Raw genomic sequence first — 23490 nt, 5'->3', positions numbered from 1 at the left:
CCTCTACATTTACGTGCACCGCTTTGTACTTTTGAGTCTCTTCTTTGCCTCTTCTTTCTCTATTTTCCCTTCAACCCTCCCCTCCCCCCTCCCTCCCATTTTTCCCTTCCTCCCCTCCCCTCTCTCCTCACCCCCCCTCCTTCCCTTCCCCTCCCCTCCTGTACCCCCCCTTTTCTCCCTTTCCCCTCCCCTTCCCCCTTGCCTTATGGCAAACTCACCTTTCCTGCTCTTCACTCCCTCCTTCTTCATTCTCCTGCCTTTTGCTGCTACTCTCGCCTTGCTTTCCCTTGCTGTGCTCTGCTTTGCTTTCTCTACATTTTGGCCATCCAGTCTTTTCTCAGCTGTTATTCTTGACTGTTTACTTGGCTTTTTTCTTCTTTTCTCATTTCTTTTTTTTCTGACCTTTTTGGGCTTTTTTCTTTTTCTTCTTTTTTTATGCTTTCGTTTCTTTTTTCATTTCATTGCACTTGTTCTTTTTTTTTTTTTTCTCTTTTCCTTTTTTTTTTTCTTTTCATCTATTTTTTCTCATTTTCATCTTGGTTTTCTTTTTTCATTTTCACTCTTTTTTTCTTTTTTTTTTATTCTTTTTTCTTTTTTTTTCATTGCACTTTTCTTTTTTATTTCATTTTTCTCTCTCTTTTCTCATTTTTCTCTATTTTCATCTTTTTCTTTTTCATCTCGGTTTTCTCTCTTTGTTTTCCATTTTTTTTTCTTTTTTCCTTTTTTATTTTTTTCCTTTATTACTCTTTTTTTTCCCTTTCTCTTTTTTCTTTCACCTTTTTTTCATGTTTTTCATTTTTCTTTTTTTTTTTTTTTTTAATAATCATAGGTACTCCTGAAACCCCCTTTAAGCCCTCCCTACCCTCCCCATTCTTTCTTTTCACCCTCACCTCCCCCCTTGCCCTATCCTACCATTCCCTTGCCTGCTCTTCTTACCTGAGCTGCTGTCCCTTCCTTTACCTACCTGAGCTGCTTGTTCCAAAAATTACCTAGCTGACCTGCTTGCCCCTCGCTTTCCTAGCTGAGCTGCTGGCCACTCTCATTCCCTACCTGAGCTGCTTGCCCCTCGCTTTCCTAGCTGAGCTGCTGGCCCCTCTCATTCCCTACCTGAGCTGCTTCCCCCTAACTTACCGTGCTGAGCTCCTTGCCCCTCGCTACGTACTTGAGCAGATGTTTGCTCACTTGGCTTCCTTACTGGTTGTCCCCTCACTTACCTACCTCACCTGCTATCCACTCACTTTCCTAGCTTAGGTGCTGTCCCCTCCCTTCCCTACCTGAGCTGCTTGCCCCTCGCCTCCTTTTTCTTGGTGCTCTTGCCTTTTCCTGCTACTCACTCCCAATCTCAACACTTGCCTGCTCTGCTTGCTGCTCTGACAAGTGCCTCTTAACTCTGCTCGCAGCTTCTCTCCTTCTGCATGCCCTTCTCTATTCCCTTCTCGTGCCCTTCAGGCTTCTGCTCCCCTTGCTGAGCAAGCCCATGCCCGGTAGCTCCCCTTCAACCTCCTCCGCCCTTTGCCTTTCTCCACACAGATGCTTGCTTCTGGCCAGCACTCCTGCCCGCTGCCTAGCCCACAGCCCGCATCTCTTGGGGAGACAGCAAGGTGGCCTGGAGCTACCCACACCTCCTCCCGGGCACGGCTTCTCAGCTTTGCTTCAAGCCCACAAAAAGCCCCAAGGAGCTCCTCTTACCTTTGGGCTCAGCTTCTTCTCCTGCCGTGCAGCTCCTGTGCCAGGCCGGGGCTCAGCTCTTCCCACACTCCACCATTCCTGCAAGATTGCTTTCTCTCATTCACTGCCTTCCTTTGCTTTCCTTTGCCCTGCTACCCTTAGCTTCCCTACTTGCTTCCTCTACATTTACGTGCACCGCTTTGTACTTTTGAGTCTCTTCTTTGCCTCTTCTTTCTCTATTTTCCCTTCAACCCTCCCCTCCCCCCTCCCTCCCATTTTTCCCTTCCTCCCCTCCCCTCTCTCCTCTCCCCCCTCCTTCCCTTCCCCTCCCCTCCCGTACCCCCCCTTTTCTCCCTTTCCCCTCCCCTTCCCCCTTGCCTTATGGCAAACTCACCTTTCCTGCTCTTCACTCCCTCCTTCTTCATTCTCCTGCCTTTTGCTGCTACTCTCGCCTTGCTTTCCCTTGCTGTGCTCTGCTTTGCTTTCTCTACATTTTGGCCATCCAGTCTTTTCTCAGCTGTTATTCTTGACTGTTTACTTGGCTTTTTTCTTCTTTTCTCATTTCCTTTTTTTCTGACCTTTTTGGGCTTTTTTCTTTTTCTTCTTTTTTTATGCTTTCGTTTCTTTTTTCATTTCATTGCACTTGTTCTTTTTTTTTTTTCTCTTTTCCTTTTTTTTTTTGTTTTCATCTATTTTTTCTCATTTTCATCTTGGTTTTCTTTTTTCATTTTCACTCTTTTTTTCTTTTTTTTTTTTATTCTTTTTTCTTTTTTTTTCATTGCACTTTTCTTTTTTATTTCATTTTTCTCTCTCTTTTCTCATTTTTCTCTATTTTCATTTTTTCTTTTTCATCTTGGTTTTCTCTTTTTGTTTTCCATTTTTTTTTCTTTTTTCCTTTTTTATTTTTTTCCTTTATTACTCTTTTTTTTCCCTTTCTCTTTTTTCTTTCACCTTTTCTTCTTGTTTTTCATTTTTCTTTTTTTTTTTTTTTTTTTTTATAATCATAGGTACTCCTGAAACCCCCTTTAAGCCCCCCCTACCCTCCCCATTCTTTCTTTTCACCCTCACCTCCCCCCTTGCCCTATCCTACCATTCCCTTGCCTGCTCTTCTTACCTGAGCTGCTGTCCCTTCCTTTACCTACCTGAGCTGCTTGTTCCAAAAATTACCTAGCTGACCTGCTTGCCCCTCGCTTTCCTAGCTGAGCTGCTGGCCCCTCTCATTCCCTACCTGAGCTGCTTCCCCCTAACTTACCGAGCTGAGCTCCTTGCCCCTCGCTACGTACTTGAGCAGATGTTTGCTCACTTGGCTTCCTTACTGGTTGTCCCCTCACTTACCTACCTCACCTGCTATCCACTCACTTTCCTAGCTTAACTGCTCTTCCCTCCCTTCCCTACCTGAGCTGCATGCCCTTCCTTTTCCCTACCTGAGCTGCATGCCCTTCCTTTTCCCTACCTGAGCTGCTTGCCCCTCGCCTCCTTTTTCTTGGTGCTCTTGCCTTTTCCTGCTACTCACTCCCAATCTCAACACTTGCCTGCTCTGCTTGCTGCTCTGACAAGTGCCTTTTAACTCTGCTCGCAGCTTCTCTCCTGCATGCCCTTCTCTATTCCCTTCTCGTGCCCTTCAGGCTTCTGCTCCCCTTGCTGAGCAAGCCCATGCCCGGTAGCTCCCCTTCAACCTCCTCCACCCTTTGCCTTTCTCCACACAGATGCTTGCTTCTGGCCAGCACTCCTGCCCGCTGCCTAGCCCACAGCCCGCATCTCTTGGGGAGACAGCAAGGTGGCCTGGAGCTACCCACACCTCCTCCCGGGCACGGCTTCTCAGCTTTGCTTCAAGCCCACAAAAAGCCCCAAGGAGCTCCTCTTACCTTTGGGCTCAGCTTCTTCTCCTGCCGTGCAGCTCCTGTGCCAGGCCGGGGCTCAGCTCTTCCCACACTCCACCATTCCTGCAAGATTGCTTTCTCTCATTCACTGCCTTCCTTTGCTTTCCTTTGCCCTGCTACCCTTAGCTTCCCTACTTGCTTCCTCTACATTTACGTGCACCGCTTTGTACTTTTGAGTCTCTTCTTTGCCTCTTCTTTCTCTATTTTCCCTTCAACCCTCCCCTCCCCCCTCCCTCCCATTTTTCCCTTCCTCCCCTCCCCTCTCTCCTCTCCCCCCCTCCTTCCCTTCCCCTCCCCTCCTGTACCCCCCCTTTTCTCCCTTTCCCCTCCCCTTCCCCCTTGCCTTATGGCAAACTCACCTTTCCTGCTCTTCACTCCCTCCTTCTTCATTCTCCTGCCTTTTGCTGCTACTCTCGCCTTGCTTTCCCTTGCTGTGCTCTGCTTTGCTTTCTCTACATTTTGGCCATCCAGTCTTTTCTCAGCTGTTATTCTTGACTGTTTACTTGGCTTTTTTCTTCTTTTCTCATTTCTTTTTTTTCTGACCTTTTTGGGCTTTTTTCTTTTTCTTCTTTTTTTATGCTTTTGTTTCTTTTTTCATTTCATTGCACTTGTTCTTTTTTTTTTTTCTCTTTTCCTTTTTTTTTTTTTGTTTTCATCTATTTTTTCTCATTTTCATCTTGGTTTTCTTTTTTCATTTTCACTCTTTTTTTCTTTTTTTTTTATTCTTTTTTCTTTTTTTTTCATTGCACTTTTCTTTTTTATTTCATTTTTCTCTCTCTTTTCTCATTTTTTTCTATTTTCATCTTTTTCTTTTTCATCTCGGTTTTCTCTCTTTGTTTTCCATTTTTTTTTCTTTTTTCCTTTTTTATTTTTTTCCTTTATTACTCTTTTTTTTCCCTTTCTCTTTTTTCTTTCACCTTTTTTTCATGTTTTTCATTTTTCTTTTTTTTTTTTTTTTTAATAATCATAGGTACTCCTGAAACCCCCTTTAAGCCCTCCCTACCCTCCCCATTCTTTCTTTTCACCCTCACCTCCCCCCTTGCCCTATCCTACCATTCCCTTGCCTGCTCTTCTTACCTGAGCTGCTGTCCCTTCCTTTACCTACCTGAGCTGCTTGTTCCAAAAATTACCTAGCTGACCTGCTTGCCCCTCGCTTTCCTAGCTGAGCTGCTGGCCACTCTCATTCCCTACCTGAGCTGCTTGCCCCTCGCTTTCCTAGCTGAGCTGCTGGCCCCTCTCATTCCCTACCTGAGCTGCTTCCCCCTAACTTACCGTGCTGAGCTCCTTGCCCCTCGCTACGTACTTGAGCAGATGTTTGCTCACTTGGCTTCCTTACTGGTTGTCCCCTCACTTACCTACCTCACCTGCTATCCACTCACTTTCCTAGCTTAGGTGCTGTCCCCTCCCTTCCCTACCTGAGCTGCTTGCCCCTCGCCTCCTTTTTCTTGGTGCTCTTGCCTTTTCCTGCTACTCACTCCCAAGCTCAACACTTGCCTGCTCTGCTTGCTGCTCTGACAAGTGCCTCTTAACTCTGCTCGCAGCTTCTCTCCTTCTGCATGCCCTTCTCTATTCCCTTCTCGTGCCCTTCAGGCTTCTGCTCCCCTTGCTGAGCAAGCCCATGCCCGGTAGCTCCCCTTCAACCTCCTCCGCCCTTTGCCTTTCTCCACACAGATGCTTGCTTCTGGCCAGCACTCCTGCCCGCTGCCTAGCCCACAGCCCGCATCTCTTGGGGAGACAGCAAGGTGGCCTGGAGCTACCCACACCTCCTCCCGGGCACGGCTTCTCAGCTTTGCTTCAAGCCCACAAAAAGCCCCAAGGAGCTCCTCTTACCTTTGGGCTCAGCTTCTTCTCCTGCCGTGCAGCTCCTGTGCCAGGCCGGGGCTCAGCTCTTCCCACACTCCACCATTCCTGCAAGATTGCTTTCTCTCATTCACTGCCTTCCTTTGCTTTCCTTTGCCCTGCTACCCTTAGCTTCCCTACTTGCTTCCTCTACATTTACGTGCACCGCTTTGTACTTTTGAGTCTCTTCTTTGCCTCTTCTTTCTCTATTTTCCCTTCAACCCTCCCCTCCCCCTCCCCTCAACCCTCCCTCCCATTTTTCCCTTCCTCCCCTCCCCTCTCTCCTCTCCCCCCCTCCTTCCCTTCCCCTCCCCTCCCGTACCCCCCCTTTTCTCCCTTTCCCCTCCCCTTCCCCCTTGCCTTATGGCAAACTCACCTTTCCTGCTCTTCACTCCCTCCTTCTTCATTCTCCTGCCTTTTGCTGCTACTCTCGCCTTGCTTTCCCTTGCTGTGCTCTGCTTTGCTTTCTCTACATTTTGGCCATCCAGTCTTTTCTCAGCTGTTATTCTTGACTGTTTACTTGGCTTTTTTCTTCTTTTCTCATTTCTTTTTTTACTGACCTTTTTGGGCTTTTTTCTTTTTCTTCTTTTTTTATGCTTTCGTTTCTTTTTTCATTTCATTGCACTTGTTCTTTTTTTTTTTCCCTTTTCCTTTTTTTTTTTGTTTTCATCTATTTTTTCTCATTTCCATCTTGGTTTTCTTTTTTCAATTTCACTGTTTTTTTCTTTTTTTTTTATTCTTTTTTCTTATTTTTTCATTGCACTTTTCTTTTTTATTTCATTTTTCTCTCTCTTTTCTCATTTTTTTCTATATTCATTTTTTCTTTTTCATCTTGGTTTTCTCTCTTTGTTTTCCATTATTTTTTCTTTTTTCCTTTTTTATTTTTTTCCTTTATTACTCTTTTTTTTCCCCTTTCTCTTTTTTCTTTCACCTTTTTTTCTTGTTTTTCATTTTTCTTTTTTTTTTTTTTCTTTTTTTTTTTTTATAATCATAGGTACTCCTGAAACCCCCTTTAAGCCCTCCCTACCCTCCCCATTCTTTCTTTTCACCCTCACCTCCCCCCTTGCCCTATCCTACCATTCCCTTGCCTGCTCTTCTTACCTGAGCTGCTGTCCCTTCCTTTACCTACCTGAGCTGCTTGTTCCAAAAATTACCTAGCTGACCTGCTTGCCCCTCGCTTTCCTAGCTGAGCTGCTGGCCCCTCTCATTCCCTACCTGAGCTGCTTCCCCCTAACTTACCGAGCTGAGCTCCTTGCCCCTCGCTACGTACTTGAGCAGATGTTTGCTCACTTGACTTCCTTACTGGTTGTCCCCTCACTTACCTACCTCACCTGCTATCCACTCACTTTCCTAGCTTAGGTGCTGTCCCCTCCCTTCCCTACCTGAGCTGCATGCCCTTCCTTTTCCCTACCTGAGCTGCATGCCCTTCCTTTCCCTACCTGAGCTGCTGTCCCCTCCCTTCCCTACCTGAGCTGCTTGCCCCTCGCCTCCTTTTTCTTGGTGCTCTTGCCTTTTCCTGCTACTCACTCCCAATCTCAACACTTGCCTGCTCTGCTTGCTGCTCTGACAAGTGCCTCTTAACTCTGCTCGCAGCTTCTCTCCTTCTGCATGCCCTTCTCTATTCCCTTCTCGTGCCCTTCAGGCTTCTGCTCCCCTTGCTGAGCAAGCCCATGCCCGGTAGCTCCCCTTCAACCTCCTCCGCCCTTTGCCTTTCTCCACACAGATGCTTGCTTCTGGCCAGCACTCCTGCCCGCTGCCTAGCCCACAGCCCGCATCTCTTGGGGAGACAGCAAGGTGGCCTGGAGCTACCCACACCTCCTCCCGGGCACGGCTTCTCAGCTTTGCTTCAAGCCCACAAAAAGCCCCAAGGAGCTCCTCTTACCTTTGGGCTCAGCTTCTTCTCCTGCCGTGCAGCTCCTGTGCCAGGCCGGGGCTCAGCTCTTCCCACACTCCACCATTCCTGCAAGATTGCTTTCTCTCATTCACTGCCTTCCTTTGCTTTCCTTTGCCCTGCTACCCTTAGCTTCCCTACTTGCTTCCTCTACATTTACGTGCACTGCTTTGTACTTTTGAGTCTCTTCTTTGCCTCTTCTTCTCTATTTTCCCTTCAACCCTCCCCTCCCCCCTCCCTCCCATTTTTCCCTTCCTCCCCTCCCCTCTCTCCTCTCCCCCCCCTTCCCTTCCCCTCCCCTCCCGTACCCCCCCTTTTCTCCCTTTCCCCTCCCCTTCCCCCTTGCCTTATGGCAAACTCACCTTTCCTGCTCTTCACTCCCTCCTTCTTCATTCTCCTGCCTTTTGCTGCTACTCTCGCCTTGCTTTCCCTTGCTGTGCTCTGCTTTGCTTTCTCTACATTTTGGCCATCCAGTCTTTTCTCAGCTGTTATTCTTGACTGTTTACTTGGCTTTTTTCTTCTTTTCTCATTTCTTTTTTTTCTGACCTTTTTGGGCTTTTTTCTTTTTCTTCTTTTTTTATGCTTTCGTTTCTTTTTTCATTTCATTGCACTTGTTCTTTTTTTTTTTCTCTTTTCCTTTTTTTTTTTTTTGTTTTCATCTATTTTTTCTCATTTTCATCTTGGTTTTCTTTTTTCATTTTCACTCTTTTTTTCTTTTTTTTTTATTCTTTTTTCTTTTTTTTTCATTGCACTTTTCTTTTTTATTTCATTTTTCTCTCTCTTTTCTCATTTTTTTCTATTTTCATTTTTTTCTTTTTCATCTTGGTTTTCTCTCTTTGTTTTCCATTATTTTTTCTTTTTTCCTTTTTTATTTTTTTCCTTTATTACTCTTTTTTTTCCCTTTCTCTTTTTTCTTTCACCTTTTTTTCTTGTTTTTCATTTTTCTTTTCTTTTTTTTTTTTTTTATAATCATAGGTACTCCTGAAACCCCCTTTAAGCCCTCCCTACCCTCCCCATTCTTTCTTTTCACCCTCACCTCCCCCCTTGCCCTATCCTACCATTCCCTTGCCTGCTCTTCTTACCTGAGCTGCTGTCCCTTCCTTTACCTACCTGAGCTGCTTGTTCCAAAAATTACCTAGCTGACCTGCTTGCCCCTCGCTTTCCTAGCTGAGCTGCTTCCCCCTAACTTACCGAGCTGAGCTCCTTGCCCCTCGCTACGTACTTGAGCAGATGTTTGCTCACTTGGCTTCCTTACTGGTTGTCCCCTCACTTACCTACCTCACCTGCTATCCACTCACTTTCCTAGCTTAGGTGCTGTCCCCTCCCTTCCCTACCTGAGCTGCATGCCCTTCCTTTTCCCTACCTGAGCTGCATGCCCTTCCTTTCCCTACCTGAGCTGCTGTCCCCTCCCTTCCCTACCTGAGCTGCTTGCCCCTCGCCTCCTTTTTCTTGGTGCTCTTGCCTTTTCCTGCTACTCACTCCCAATCTCAACACTTGCCTGCTCTGCTTGCTGCTCTGACAAGTGCCTCTTAACTCTGCTCGCAGCTTCTCTCCTTCTGCATGCCCTTCTCTATTCCCTTCTCGTGCCCTTCAGGCTTCTGCTCCCCTTGCTGAGCAAGCCCATGCCCGGTAGCTCCCCTTCAACCTCCTCCGCCCTTTGCCTTTCTCCACACAGATGCTTGCTTCTGGCCAGCACTCCTGCCCGCTGCCTAGCCCACAGCCCGCATCTCTTGGGGAGACAGCAAGGTGGCCTGGAGCTACCCACACCTCCTCCCGGGCACGGCTTCTCAGCTTTGCTTCAAGCCCACAAAAAGCCCCAAGGAGCTCCTCTTACCTTTGGGCTCAGCTTCTTCTCCTGCCGTGCAGCTCCTGTGCCAGGCCGGGGCTCAGCTCTTCCCACACTCCACCATTCCTGTAAGATTGCTTTCTCTCATTCACTGCCTTCCTTTGCTTTCCTTTGCACTGCTACCCTTAGCTTCCCTACTTGCTTCCTCTACATTTACGTGCACCGCTTTGTACTTTTGAGTCTCTTCTTTGCCTCTTCTTTCTCTATTTTCCCTTCAACCCTCCCCTCCCCCCTCCCTCCCATTTTTCCCTTCCTCCCCTCCCCTCTCTCCTCACCCCCCCTCCTTCCCTTCCCCTCCCCTCCCGTACCCCCCCTTTTCTCCCTTTCCCCTCCCCTTCCCCCTTGCCTTATGGCAAACTCACCTTTCCTGCTCTTCACTCCCTCCTTCTTCATTCTCCTGCCTTTTGCTGCTACTCTCGCCTTGCTTTCCCTTGCTGTGCTCTGCTTTGCTTTCTCTACATTTTGGCCATCCAGTCTTTTCTCAGCTGTTATTCTTGACTGTTTACTTGGCTTTTTTCTTCTTTTCTCATTTCTTTTTTTTCTGACCTTTTTGGGCTTTTTTCTTTTTCTTCTTTTTTTATGCTTTCGTTTCTTTTTTCATTTCATTGCACTTGTTCTTTTTTTTTTTTTCCTCTTTTCCTTTTTTTTTTTGTTTTCATCTATTTTTCTCATTTTCATCTTGGTTTTCTTTTTTCATTTTCACTCTTTTTTTCTTTTTTTTTATTCTCTTTTCTTTTTTTTTCATTGCACTTTTCTTTTTTATTTCATTTTTCTCTCTCTTTTCTCATTTTTTTCTATTTTCATTTTTTCTTTTTCATCTTGGTTTTCTCTTTTTGTTTTCCATTTTTTTTTTCTTTTTTCCTTTTTTATTTTTTTCCTTTATTACTCTTTTTTTTCCCTTTCTCTTTTTTCTTTCACCTTTTTTTCTTGTTTTTCATTTTTCTTTTTTTTTTTTTTTTATAATCATAGGTACTCCTGAAACCCCCTTTAAGCCCTCCCTACCCTCCCCATTCTTTCTTTTCACCCTCACCTCCCCCCTTGCCCTATCCTACCATTCCCTTGCCTGCTCTTCTTACCTGAGCTGCTGTCCCTTCCTTTACCTACCTGAGCTGCTTGTTCCAAAAATTACCTAGCTGACCTGCTTGCCCCTCGCTTTCCTAGCTGAGCTGCTGGCCCCTCTCATTCCCTACCTGAGCTGCTTCCCCCTAACTTACTGAGCTGAGCTCCTTGCCCCTTGCTACGTACTTGAGCAGATGTTTGCTCACTTGGCTTCCTTACTGGTTGTCCCCTCACTTACCTACCTCACCTGCTATCCACTCACTTTCCTAGCTTAGGTGCTGTCCCCTCCCTTCCCTACCTGAGCTGCATGCCCTTCCTTTTCCCTACCTGAGCTGCATGCCCTTCCTTTCCCTACCTGAGCTGCTGTCCCCTCCCTTCCCTACCTGAGCTGCTTGCCCCTCGCCTCCTTTTTCTTGGTGCTCTTGCCTTTTCCTGCTACTCACTCCCAATCTCAACACTTGCCTGCTCTGCTTGCTGCTCTGACAAGTGCCTCTTAACTCTGCTCGCAGCTTCTCTCCTTCTGCATGCCCTTCTCTATTCCCTTCTCGTGCCCTTCAGGCTTCTGCTCCCCTTGCTGAGCAAGCCCATGCCCGGTAGCTCCCCTTCAACCTCCTCCGCCCTTTGCCTTTCTCCACACAGATGCTTGCTTCTGGCCAGCACTCCTGCCCGCTGCCTAGCCCACAGCCCGCATCTCTTGGGGAGACAGCAAGGTGGCCTGGAGCTACCCACACCTCCTCCCGGGCACGGCTTCTCAGCTTTGCTTCAAGCCCACAAAAAGCCCCAAGGAGCTCCTCTTACCTTTGGGCTCAGCTTCTTCTCCTGCCGTGCAGCTCCTGTGCCAGGCCGGGGCTCAGCTCTTCCCACACTCCACCATTCCTGCAAGATTGCTTTCTCTCATTCACTGCCTTCCTTTGCTTTCCTTTGCCCTGCTACCCTTAGCTTCCCTACTTGCTTCCTCTACATTTACGTGCACCGCTTTGTACTTTTGAGTCTCTTCTTTGCCTCTTCTTTCTCTATTTTCCCTTCAACCCTCCCCTCCACCTCCCCTCCCCCCACCCTCCCATTTTTCCCTTCCTCCCCTCCCCTCTCTCCTCTCCCCCCCTCCTTCCCTTCCCCTCCCCTCCCGTACCCCCCCTTTTCTCCCTTTCCCCTCCCCTTCCCCCTTGCCTTATGGCAAACTCACCTTTCCTGCTCTTCACTCCCTCCTTCTTCATTCTCCTGCCTTTTGCTGCTACTCTCGCCTTGCTTTCCCTTGCTGTGCTCTGCTTTGCTTTCTCTACATTTTGGCCATCCAGTCTTTTCTCAGCTGTTATTCTTGACTGTTTAATTGGCTTTTTTCTTCTTTTCTCATTTCTTTTTTTTTCTGACCTTTTTGGGCTTTTTTTTTTTTCTTCTTTTTTTATGCTTTCGTTTCTTTTTTCATTTCATTGCACTTGTTCTTTTTTTTTTTTTTCCTCTTTTCCTTTTTTTTTTTGTTTTCATCTATTTTTTCTCATTTTCATCTTGGTTTTCTTTTTTCATTTTCACTCTTTTTTTCTATTTTTTTTATTCTTTTTTCTTATTTTTTCATTGCACTTTTCTTTTTTATTTCATTTTTCTCTCTCTTTTCTCATTTTTTTCTATTTTCATTTTTTCTTTTTCATCTTGGTTTTCTCTCTTTGTTTTCCATTTTTTTTTCTTTTTTCCTTTTTTATTTTTTTTCCTTTATTACTCTTTTTTTTCCCTTTCTCTTTTTTCTTTCACCTTTTTTTCTTGTTTTTCATTTTTCTTTTTTTTTTTTTTTTTTTTTTATAATCATAGGTACTCCTGAAACCCCCTTTAAGCCCTCCCTACCCTCCCCATTCTTTCTTTTCACCCTCACCTCCCCCCTTGCCCTATCCTACCATTCCCTTGCCTGCTCTTCTTACCTGAGCTGCTGTCCCTTCCTTTACCTACCTGAGCTGCTTGTTCCAAAAATTACCTAGCTGACCTGCTTGCCCCTCGCTTTCCTAGCTGAGCTGCTGGCCCCTCTCATTCCCTACCTGAGCTGCTTCCCCCTAACTTACCTAGCTGAGCTCCTTGCCCCTCGCTACGTACTTGAGCAGATGTTTGCTCACTTGGCTTCTTTACTGGTTGTCCCCTCACTTTCCTACCTCACCTGCTATCCACTCACTTTCCTACCTGAGCTGCATGCCCTTCCTTTTCCCTACCTGAGCTGCATGCCCTTCCTTTTCCCTACCTGAGCTGCATGCCCTTCCTTTTCCCTACCTGAGCTGCATGCCCTTCCTTTTCCCTACCTGAGCTGCATGCCCTTCCTTTTCCCTACCTGAGCTGCATGCCCTTCCTTTTCCCTACCTGAGCTGCATGCCCTTCCTTTTCCCTACCTGAGCTGCATGCCCTTCCTTTTCCCTACCTGAGCTGCATGCCCTTCCTTTTCCCTACCTGAGCTGCATGCCCTTCCTTTTCCCTACCTGAGCTGCATGCCCTTCCTTTTCCCTACCTGAGCTGCATGCCCTTCCTTTTCCCTACCTGAGCTGCATGCCCTTCCTTTTCCCTACCTGAGCTGCATGCCCTTCCTTTTCCCTACCTGAGCTGCATGCCCTTCCTTTTCCCTACCTGAGCTGCATGCCCTTCCTTTTCCCTACCTGAGCTGCATGCCCTTCCTTTTCCCTACCTGAGCTGCATGCCCTTCCTTTTCCCTACCTGAGCTGCATGCCCTTCCTTTTCCCTACCTGAGCTGCATGCCCTTCCTTTTCCCTACCTGAGCTGCATGCCCTTCCTTTTCCCTACCTGAGCTGCATGCCCTTCCTTTTCCCTACCTGAGCTGCATGCCCTTCCTTTTCCCTACCTGAGCTGCATGCCCTTCCTTTTCCCTACCTGAGCTGCATGCCCTTCCTTTTCCCTACCTGAGCTGCATGCCCTTCCTTTTCCCTACCTGAGCTGCATGCCCTTCCTTTTCCCTACCTGAGCTGCATGCCCTTCCTTTTCCCTACCTGAGCTGCATGCCCTTCCTTTTCCCTACCTGAGCTGCATGCCCTTCCTTTTCCCTACCTGAGCTGCATGCCCTTCCTTTTCCCTACCTGAGCTGCATGCCCTTCCTTTTCCCTACCTGAGCTGCATGCCCTTCCTTTTCCCTACCTGAGCTGCATGCCCTTCCTTTTCCCTACCTGAGCTGCATGCCCTTCCTTTTCCCTACCTGAGCTGCATGCCCTTCCTTTTCCCTACCTGAGCTGCATGCCCTTCCTTTTCCCTACCTGAGCTGCATGCCCTTCCTTTTCCCTACCTGAGCTGCATGCCCTTCCTTTTCCCTACCTGAGCTGCATGCCCTTCCTTTTCCCTACCTGAGCTGCATGCCCTTCCTTTTCCCTACCTGAGCTGCTTGCCCCTCGCCTCCTTTTTCTTGGTGCTCTTGCCTTTTCCTGCTACTCACTCCCAATCTCAACACTTGCCTGCTCTGCTTGCTGCTCTGACAAGTGCCTCTTAACTCTGCTCGCAGCTTCTCTCCTTCTGCATGCCCTTCTCTATTCCCTTCTCGTGCCCTTCAGGCTTCTGCTCCCCTTGCTGAGCAAGCCCATGCCCGGTAGCTCCCCTTCAACCTCCTCCGCCCTTTGCCTTTCTCCACACAGATGCTTGCTTCTGGCCAGCACTCCTGCCCGCTGCCTAGCCCACAGCCCGCATCTCTTGGGGAGACAGCAAGGTGGCCTGGAGCTACCCACACCTCCTCCCGGGCTTGGCTTCTCAGCTTTGCTTCAAGCCCACAAAAAGCCCCAAGGAGCTCCTCTTACCTTTGGGCTCAGCATCTTCTCCTGCCGTGCAGCTCCTGTGCCAGGCCAGGGCTCAGCTCTTCCCACACTCCACCATTCCTGCAAGATTGCTTTCTCTCATTCACTGCCTTCCTTTGCTTTCCTTTGCCCTGCTACCCTTAGCTTCCCTACTTGCTTCCTCTACATTTACGTGCACCGCTTTGTACTTTTGAGTCTCTTCTTTGCCTCTTCTTTCTCTATTTTCCCTTCAACCCTCCCCTCCCCCCTCCCTCCCATTTTTCCCTTCCTCCCCTCCCCTCTCTCCTCTCCCCCCCTCCTTCCCTTCCCCTCCCCTCCTGTACCCCCCCTTTTCTCCCTTTCCCCTCCCCTTCCCCCTTGCCTTATGGCAAACTCACCTTTCCTGCTCTTCACTCCCTCCTTCTTCATTCTCCTGCCTTTTGCTGCTACTCTCGCCTTGCTTTCCCTTGCTGTGCTCTGCTTTGCTTTCTCTACATTTTGGCCATCCAGTCTTTTCTCAGCTGTTATTCTTGACTGTTTACTTGGCTTTTTTCTTCTTTTCTCATTTCTTTTTTTTCTGACCTTTTTGGGCTTTTTTCTTTTTCTTCTTTTTTTATGCTTTCGTTTCTTTTTTCATTTCATTGCACTTGTTCTTTTTTTTTTTTTTTCTCTTTTCCTTTTTTTTTTTGTTTTCATCTATTTTTTCTCATTTTCATCTTGGTTTTCTTTTTTCATTTTCACTCTTTTTTTCTTTTTTTTTCTTTTTTCTTTTTTTTCATTGCACTTTTCTTTTTTATTTCATTTTTCTCTCTCTTTTCTCATTTTTTTCTATTTTCATTTTTTCTTTTTCATCTTGGTTTTCTCTCTTTGTTTTCCATTATTTTTTCTTTTTTCCTTTTTTATTTTTTTCCTTTATTACTCTTTTTTTTCCCTTTCTCTTTTTTCTTTCACCTTTTTTTCTTGTTTTTCATTTTTCTTTTCTTTTTTTTTTTTTTATAATCATAGGTACTCCTGAAACCCCCTTTAAGCCCTCCCTACCCTCCCCATTCTTTCTTTTCACCCTCACCTCCCCCCTTGCCCTATCCTACCATTCCCTTGCCTGCTCTTCTTACCTGAGCTGCTGTCCCTTCCTTTACCTACCTGAGCTGCTTGTTCCAAAAATTACCTAGCTGACCTGCTTGCCCCTCGCTTTCCTAGCTGAGCTGCTGGCCCCTCTCATTCCCTACCTGAGCTGCTTCCCCCTAACTTACCGAGCTGAGCTCCTTGCCCCTCGCTACGTACTTGAGCAGATGTTTGCTCACTTGGCTTCCTTACTGGTTGTCCCCTCACTTACCTACCTCACCTGCTATCCACTCACTTTCCTAGCTTAGGTGCTGTCCCCTCCCTTCCCTACCTGAGCTGCATGCCCTTCCTTTTCCCTACCTGAGCTGCTGTCCCCTCCCTTCACTAGCTGAGCTACATGCCCTTCCTTTTCCCTACCTGACCTGCTTGCCCCTCGCCTCCTTTTTCTTGGTGCTCTTGCCTTTTCCTGCTACTCACTCCCAATCTCAACACTTGCCTGCTCTGCTTGCTGCTCTGACAAGTGCCTCTTAACTCTGCTCGCTGCTTCTCCCCTTCTGCATGCCCTTCTCTATTCCCTTCTCGTGCCCTTCAGGCTTCTGCTCCCCTTGCTGAGCAAGCCCATGCCCGGTAGCTCCCCTTCAACCTCCTCCGCCCTTTGCCTTTCTCTTGGGGAGACAGCAAGGTGGCCTGGAGCTACCCACACCTCCTCCCGGGCACGGCTTCTCAGCTTTGCTTCAAGCCCACAAAATGCCCCAAGGAGCTCCTCTTACCTTTGGGCTCAGCTTCTTCTCCTGCCACGCAGCTCCTGTGCCAGGCCGGGGCTCAGCTCTTCCCACACTCCTCCATTCCTGCAAGGTTGCTTTCCTTTGCTCTGCTGCAGTTAGCTTTCCTACTTGCTTTCTCTTGATATACATGGATTGCTTTTTACTTTTTTTCATCCTCTGTGCCTCTTTTTTTCTGTTTTCAGCACTTCCATTTTTTTTTCTTTTTCCATCTTTTTTTTTCTTACTTTTCATTCTCATTTTTCCTTTTGTTTTTTTTTTTTTCCCCGCCCCGTTGAGATTCTCCCTCTTTATCCCCCTCAGCTTGCCTCTATCTGTGCCTCCAACTGGGTCTTCTCTCTCACATTCCCGTCTTGTGCCCGGTGTCACCCCACATTACCCTCTATTTCCCTGTGCCCACGCAAACCCCCTATTGTCTCTCTGCAGCCTTTTATAACCTTACACCTCTCTACTTCCCCCCCAATCCCACCCACAGACCCCTGTCATGCCTGTTTCTCTATACCACGCCTACAGCCCTCCCACTGCTCCCTGTAGCCCCACATCCCCTTCTATCCCACCTCCATTCCCCCTACAGCCACTCATAGAGCCACAGTTTCTTAGGTCCTCCCCCAGCCCCCTATATCCCTCCCCGTAGCTCTCCCCAGCCCCTCCCACCCCCCAATGCTCCCTATAGCACCGTGTCCCCCCGTTTCCCCCTCACAGCCCTCTGCTGTCCCTTTGTACCCACCCCTATCGCCCCATGTACCCCGATACCACAGCCGCTGCAGCCCCGCCTGCCTCCCTATCCCCCCCCCGCCTTCCCAGCCCCTCACCCCACCAGGCTTCCTCCCCTGTCCCGGCGCCGCTCTCCGTCCCTCCCGGCTCCGGCTCTGCTGTGCTCAGCACCGCTCCCGTCGTGCCGCGGTTCCGTCTCGGTGCTGCCCGGACCGCTCCGGCGCGCAGGGGCGGTGCGGGGCGGCCCGGGCTGCGGGAGCGCCGCCGTCTGAGGGGTGAAGAGCTCTGGGCCGGCTGCCAACGGCCGTTCCCGCGCGCCGCGCCTCAGCCAATCGGAGCCGGCGCCGCTGCCGCTGACCAACGAGAGCTCGGGGGCGGAACGGATCGGCACGTGCCCAGCGAGAGCCCGGGGGCGGGACGGACCGGCACCTGACCAATGAGAGCCCGGGGCTGGGACGGTCCGGCACCTGCCCAATGAGAGCCCGGGGGCGGTGCGGCGTTGCGCTGCGCTGTTGGTGGGAGGAGCGCGGCAGGGGGCGGGCCGTGGGTGGGGCCTCGGGGTGCGCCCTACTGCTATAGGGGGTGCGAGATGGGACTGGGTTTGACAGGTGGGAGGTGGGGCTTGGATGTGGGGTTGGGATATGAGGTTTGGAACTGGGCTTGGGATGTTGGATGTGCATTGGGATGTGAAATGTAGGGTTGGGGTGTGGGGATATGGATATGGGGTGGATATGGAATGGGAGATAGGAAAATGGAATATATATGGGATGGGCTTGGGATGGACATGGGACCAACACTGAAGAATGTGGGATGGATTGGGGATGAAATATGGACACGGGATGGGATTGGGATGATAGTGGCATGGGATAAGTAGATGGAATGGACATGGGATGCATGTGGGGATAAGGATTCGGAATGGCTATGGATATAGGGTTAAGGATGGGGATAGGATGTGGGGGTATGGATATGGGATGGGTTTGAGATGGCTGTGGGGTGGATATGATGGATATGGGATGGGATAACGTTGTGGGATACGGACGAGGGATGGCTACGAGATGGAGCTGTACTGGTTATAGGGCCATAGGGGCGATGGGGCCAGGATGCTGCAGTCACCTCTGTCCCCAGAGTTCATCCCCAGTGTGACACATGGAGCCCCACAGCCGCTCCTCTGCCCTTTATCACTTACATGGGGAGGACATCCCCCAACCTCCATTATCAAAAATAAACCTTAATTAGAAAAGTGAGGGGTGTCAACCCCGCCCCATGGGAACAATGTTTTCTGTGGGGGAGGGCACAGATTGCGTCTCCAGAAGGCTGTCCCAAACTCTGGGGGGTGTTCACAACTCTAGGATATGACACCACCAGGGTGCCATGAAGGTGTCCCAAGCTTTGGGGTGTGACACAGGGATGTCCCCAATTTTGGTGGTGTGACATTGTCATGTGGTGTTCCCACTTCCCTGGGAAGTCCTCCAGGTGGTCACGGTGTCCCCAGCTTCGGCTCAATGTCCCCAGGGTTTTTTTTGTCCCCTCTGCATGACGGTGACACCCGGCGCCAGCTGCCAGGAGTGACGCCCAACGGTGATGACACCGCATCACGGCTGTGCCACGCTGGTGTCACACAGTCCCCTCTGGTGGTGGCACAGAGTTCACCACCGTGCATGTCCCCGTCCTCATGACAGACGATGGTGACAGCACCAGAGGTTTCCGGTGTCACCGGGTCCTGCGGTAGGCAGGTCTGGAGGGGTGACAAACAACAGTGAGAGGCTCAGTGACAGCATGGTGACAACGTGGTGCCGCCTGTGCCTGCCCCCATGTGATGGTCAGAGTACAGGGAATGGTGTCACCCGATAGATGGTGGCACACAAGTGATGGTGACACCAGATGACGGTAACAACAGTGACAGCCAGGGATGGGGACGCTGCGTCACGGCTGTTCCACATCGAGGTCACCCTGTGTCACGGCGCCACCTGAAGACAGTGACATTCAGTGACACCCAATGGCATCCAGTGAAGGTGACACCCAACAATGGTGACACCACCGACCCCATGTCAGACCCACAGCAGACCCCACGTGTCCCCTGACTGTCCCCTGCCCCCCTCCCTGTACCCCTCCTCGTCACCTCTTCAATGAGGATGGCACCGTGCTGAAGTTGTGCCACCATGGCAGGGGGGACAGCATGGGACAGTCATGGACAGCCAGAGTGACAGCGTCCAGGAGCTGTAGGACGCGGATGGGGCTCTCAAGGTACGTTGGTACGGCCCCAGGTTCCACGGTTACGGTGACAGTGAGAACTTTGGGGACAAGTGGTTGTCCGGTGTCACCCGGTGGCCCTGGGGGGATTGTTTCCGTGGGGCTTTGCACAGGGATTGGTGGGAACCATCCATTTCTGAAAGGAAGTGGCAAAAAATATACAAGAAAAGTGACATAGTATTGATTTTAATGGAAACAGACATTATTGGGGGCGATCCCACGGGGACAAAGAAGAGCGAGAATGTGTCACTATGTGAGGTTGTTCTCAAAATCCCCATTAGAGACCTCTGGAGGACTCCAGGAACGCCTGGGGACCCCAAGACACCCATGGGACATCTCCAGACCCTTCCAGAAGACAATAGGACCCTCTGAAGCCACCTGAGGACCACCCCACATTCCACAGGATCATTCTGGGACGTCTGCAGACCCTTCTGGATGAATCCAAGGACCCCCTGGATCAATTTGAAAACCCCCTGCACCCTCCAAGTCCTCTCTGGGACATCCCCAGAGATGTCTCTGATGACGGGATGACTCCAGGACCACTCAGACACACATGAGAACTCTCTGGGCCCTACCAGACTCTACTGGGACATCTCCAAATCATCCCAGTGGCTCCTCGGAGCTCCTGGACCCATCCTGGGAGCTTCCAGATCCTTCCAGGAACCCCCAGGACCATTCTTGGGACCCCCTGGACACCCCAGGATCCCTCTGGGACATCTCCAGATCCTTCTGTATGAATCCAAGGACACCTTGGATCCACCTGGGGACCAACTGGATGCCCCAAACCCCTCTACAACATCTCCAGATTCTTCTGCATGCCTCCAGGGGTATATAGGGGGGGGCTTGTGGGGAATCTATGGGCGGAAAGGTGTGAGTGGGGCTTCTGTGAGGTGGAAAGAGGGTCTGGAGGTGGAGAAAGGTTGGAAGGGGAAACTGAGGGATTGTGGAGGGCTTCTGTGGCGTGGAAAGGGGCTCTGAAGATGGAGAGAGGGGGTTGTGAGGGGGAAAAGAGCAGAACGAGGCTTCTGTGAGTGAAAAGGGGGCCTGGGGATGGAGGGGTACATTGTGGAGGGGAACTTGAGGGGTGGAAAGGGGGCTTCTGTAGGGCAGAAAGGGGGGTCTGGGAGTGGACGGGGGGTTGTGTGGGGGAAAAAAGGGGTGAGTTGGGTCTCTGCTGGGAGGAAAAGGGGTCTAGGAATGGAGAAGGGGTGGCAGAGGAAATCTGGAGGGTTGTGGGGGGCTTCTATGGGGTGGAAGGGGAGTCTGGGGGACACCTTAGGGAAGTATTGGGGGGGGAGAAGAGGAGAGTGGGATGTCTATGGGGTGGAAAAAGAGTCTGGGGGGAAACTTAGTGGCTTGTGTGGGGGAAAGGGGTGAACAGAGTTTCTACAAGGCAGGAAGAGCATCTGGGGGTGGAGGGAGGGGTGGGAGGGAAGAGCCAGGGGTTGTGCGAGGCTTCTATGGGGTCCGGCTGAGGGAAATTGGAGGTCAAAATGAGGAACTGACTCCAGGGGTCAGGGAGGAGCGCACAGGGGGTTACAGGGACCTCTAGGGGTCAGAAAAAAGGGGGGAGGAGGTGGGAGGAGAAGGGAGGACACGGGACCCTGGGGGTCAAATAGAGGGGAATGGGGGGTGGTAGGAGACTCTGGGGATCAGAATGGGGGAATTGGAGTGGGGGCACTCGGGGGGAGGAGAGGGGGTTCGGGGGTCAGATAGAGGAGACTGGGAAAGGGGGGGACTCTAGGGGACAGAATGGGGAGAGCGGTGGAGGGGTGGGGGGACACCAGGGATCAGAACGGGGGACTGGGGAGGGATGAGGGATCGGGGGGGGGACCCTGGGGATCAGAATGGGGGAGGCACAGAGGGGAGGGGTGGAAGAGGACTACGGCGATCAGAACGGGGGGACTGGAGGGGAGGGAGACCGGGGGGAGGGTGTAACCCCGGGGGGCACACAGAGGGACTGGGGGGTGCGGGCGATCAGCGGCAGGGGGAGAGGGGAGGAGGGCAGCGAAAGACACGGGGTGGGGGAGGCGGCGAGATGCAGGGCAGCCGCCCCCGCCGAGGGAAGCCCCGAGCACCACGGAGACCCCGCGGGGCCGAGACAGAGCGGCACGCGGCCCCCCCGCCGCCTTCACCCCGGCCCCCGCCCCGGCGCCCCCCGAACACCCACCTGTAGGAGCCGAGGCGGCGCCCGGAGCCCCGAGGCGCCCCGCACCGCTTCCGCACGGCCGCCTCCTCGGGTCGCGGCGTGATGACGTCACTCGGCGGGGACGGCGCGGCGCCGTAGCGACGGACCGGCGCTGAGGCGCTGAGGCGCCGTCGCCGTGGCGACGCCGTCGAACGGTACCGCTCCTGCGGGAGCCGCGCTGAGACGTGCGGCGTCTCCGGCTTCCCCAGAATCGCTTTCTCCAGGCCGATTCCGAGCTGCTGGCGCTTCTTGAAAGCCGAGCGCGCATCTCTGCCCGGTTTTCTCACGGCTCCTGCGGCGGCATCTCTGGCCACTTTCTCCTCCAAGGAAGAACCGAGCGGTGGCCCGGCCGGGCTCGGTGCGTGGGATGTGAGAAGGGCACAGCCCGGAGCAGGACCTGAAGAACGAGCTCAGCTCACCGCTGGCACGTGTTCTGTAGTCCCCCGGGTCCTGCAGAGCTGCGCTGGACTCGCTGAGCAGCACGGCGTGGTGCGGGGATGTAAGAGCACACAGGTGCTCGGTAGACTTGCTGGGGCAGGGAGCTCTCACTGACGCTAAACTCGCTGAAACGAAGTGACTCGTTCAGGACACGTGCCTGAAACATATGCTGGTTCTCTAGGCAGAGCTGCCGGACAGACCTGTCAGCACTGGGAATTAAGCACGGCAGTGAGATGAAGCCAATGATGCGTTCATGTAAGAGCAAGAGGTGCTTTGGAATGCCTTTATGGCTGCACAGCTCCTCGGGAAGCAGTTACACCTGCCGGCTCAATAAGAGCTGTCCCGTAGATGCTGTACAGCTGTGGAGCCTTTGCCCACCTGCACTGCATCTTTTAGATGTATCATTGAGAGGAATTGAACCAGCAAGGCTTCAGGGCTGAGCTCTAAGAATGGAAACTCCCTCAACTTTTGAAAGAGACCGGGTTTCTAAGGTCTTAAGACCTGGAGCTGGCAGGGCACACCCCTCTTGTGCCTTTCCCCCGACTGGTTTTTGGGAGACAGCAAATGGACACCCCTACAAGAAGTCTCAGGGTGTTTCCTTCTGACACTCTTATTATGGAAGTAAGAATACATTCCTGGCTCCATTTTGCTCTTGTGTCAGAAGGCAGAGATTTAAGCTACCTAAAGTCACTTTTCCACAAACGTTCCCACAGAAAGAAGCATCCAACATCTCTCTGTAGCTACGGAGACCCTGACTTCTCAACCCTTTCCAGGTATGTTTTACTGTCTCTTTCCAAATTTAGAAACGGCAGCTGTGCAGAAAAACATGCCACAGATCCTGAAGTGTGGGCCAGCGGGGAGTTTTACCCCGTCTCCTCCCTGATGTCAAACTGAAGTGATCTCCTTTAGTCCTCAGTATAAGAAACGCATCCTGTGACCGTGCTTGAAGACAGTCTCCCTTGAGCATTTTAGCTGAGCTTGGTTAGCGCTCTTAAAACCAGCTGTGCAAGTGCTGCTTTCCTCCCCACTGTGAGGGATTGCTGTCAGGAGCCAACCAGTTATGCCAGGCACATCCAGCAAGGAGCTGCTGTGGCATGATGGGCGCGTGGAGCGGCTGTCTTCCAACCTGTCCTCTGCAGCAGTTAGCATTCTGCGGGTTACTCTTCCCCAGTTTGCAGAACGAGTATCAGAAGTTGATGCTCTTTTGTGAAAGAGTAAATGTGGGTTGAAAAAAAGGCAGTGTGACATTCCTGACTGCAGATGGAACAACAGCACAGATGCTGCCAGCCCCGCAGTAAAAGCTGGACTTGTTAATGAAGCAGCTTATCCATCTGTGTCGGGCTGTGGTAAAACTCACCCGCTGGCCCACCTGGACCTTTGCCCACCTGCACTGCATCTTTTAGATGCATCATTGAGAGGAATTGAACCAGCAAGGCTTCAGGGCTGAGCTCTAAGAATGGAAACTCCCTCAACTTTTGAAAGAGACCGGGTTTCTAAGGTCTTAAGACCTGGAGCTGGCAGGGCACACTCCTCTTGTGCCCTTCCCCTGACTGGTTTTTGGGAGACAGCAAATGGACACCCCTACAAGAAGTCTCAGGGTGTTTCCTTCTGACACTCTTGTTATGGAAGTAAGAATACATTCCTGGCTCCATTTTGCTCTTGTGTCAGAAGGCAGAGATTTAAGCTACCTAAAGTCACTTTTCCACAAACGTTCCCACAGAACGTGGACCTGGCCTTTGGCCTTGTTGGAACTCATCCCATTGGCTTCAGCCCAGCTCTCCAGCCTGTCCAGATCCCTCTGTGGGGCCTCGCTACCCCCAGGCAGATCCACACTTCCAGCCAGCCTGGTGTCATCCGCAAACTTACCGAGGGTGCACTCAGTGCCCTCAGCTCATCAAGAAAGATCTTGAGGAGGACAGGCCCCAGCACCGACCCCTGGGGAACAGCACTGTGACCCACAGATACCACTTTTCTCACAGATACGTGACATTTTCATCCGGGAACACTATTTTAGTCCCCTACACATGATCTCTTCCACCAAAAAACAAGGACATTTTCTCCCAGATAGACCACTTTTCTCCTAACTATGTGACCGATTATCCGGGAAATACCCATTTTTTCCTAAAAATATGG

The 23490-nt window shown here is 50.6% G+C and overlaps 1 protein-coding gene across 1 annotated transcript; it reads right to left on the bottom strand.

Moving 5' to 3' along the window:
* Positions 1-234: 234 nt before the first annotated feature.
* Positions 235-22753, bottom strand: LOC149913803 (uncharacterized). Its single transcript, XM_090128590.1, has 11 exons — positions 22715-22753; positions 16585-17400; positions 15098-15833; positions 11367-12237; positions 9487-11059; positions 7641-9190; positions 7270-7347; positions 4964-5456; positions 3908-4796; positions 2811-3611; positions 235-1107 (listed from the first exon to the last, which is right to left on the bottom strand). The coding sequence occupies exons 1-3, from the start codon at positions 22751-22753 to the stop codon at positions 15720-15722; spliced, it is 969 nt and encodes a 322-aa protein (XP_089984716.1). The 3' UTR covers positions 235-1107; positions 2811-3611; positions 3908-4796; positions 4964-5456; positions 7270-7347; positions 7641-9190; positions 9487-11059; positions 11367-12237; positions 15098-15719.
* Positions 22754-23490: the final 737 nt, after the last annotated feature.

This window comes from Phasianus colchicus, chromosome 34, assembly GCF_987193195.1.
Source record: "Phasianus colchicus chromosome 34, bPhaCol1.hap1.1, whole genome shotgun sequence".
Lineage (NCBI taxonomy): Eukaryota > Metazoa > Chordata > Aves > Galliformes > Phasianidae > Phasianus > Phasianus colchicus.
The sequence above is the reverse complement of the archived record's forward strand: the minus strand, read 5'-3'. Positions and strand labels throughout refer to the sequence as shown.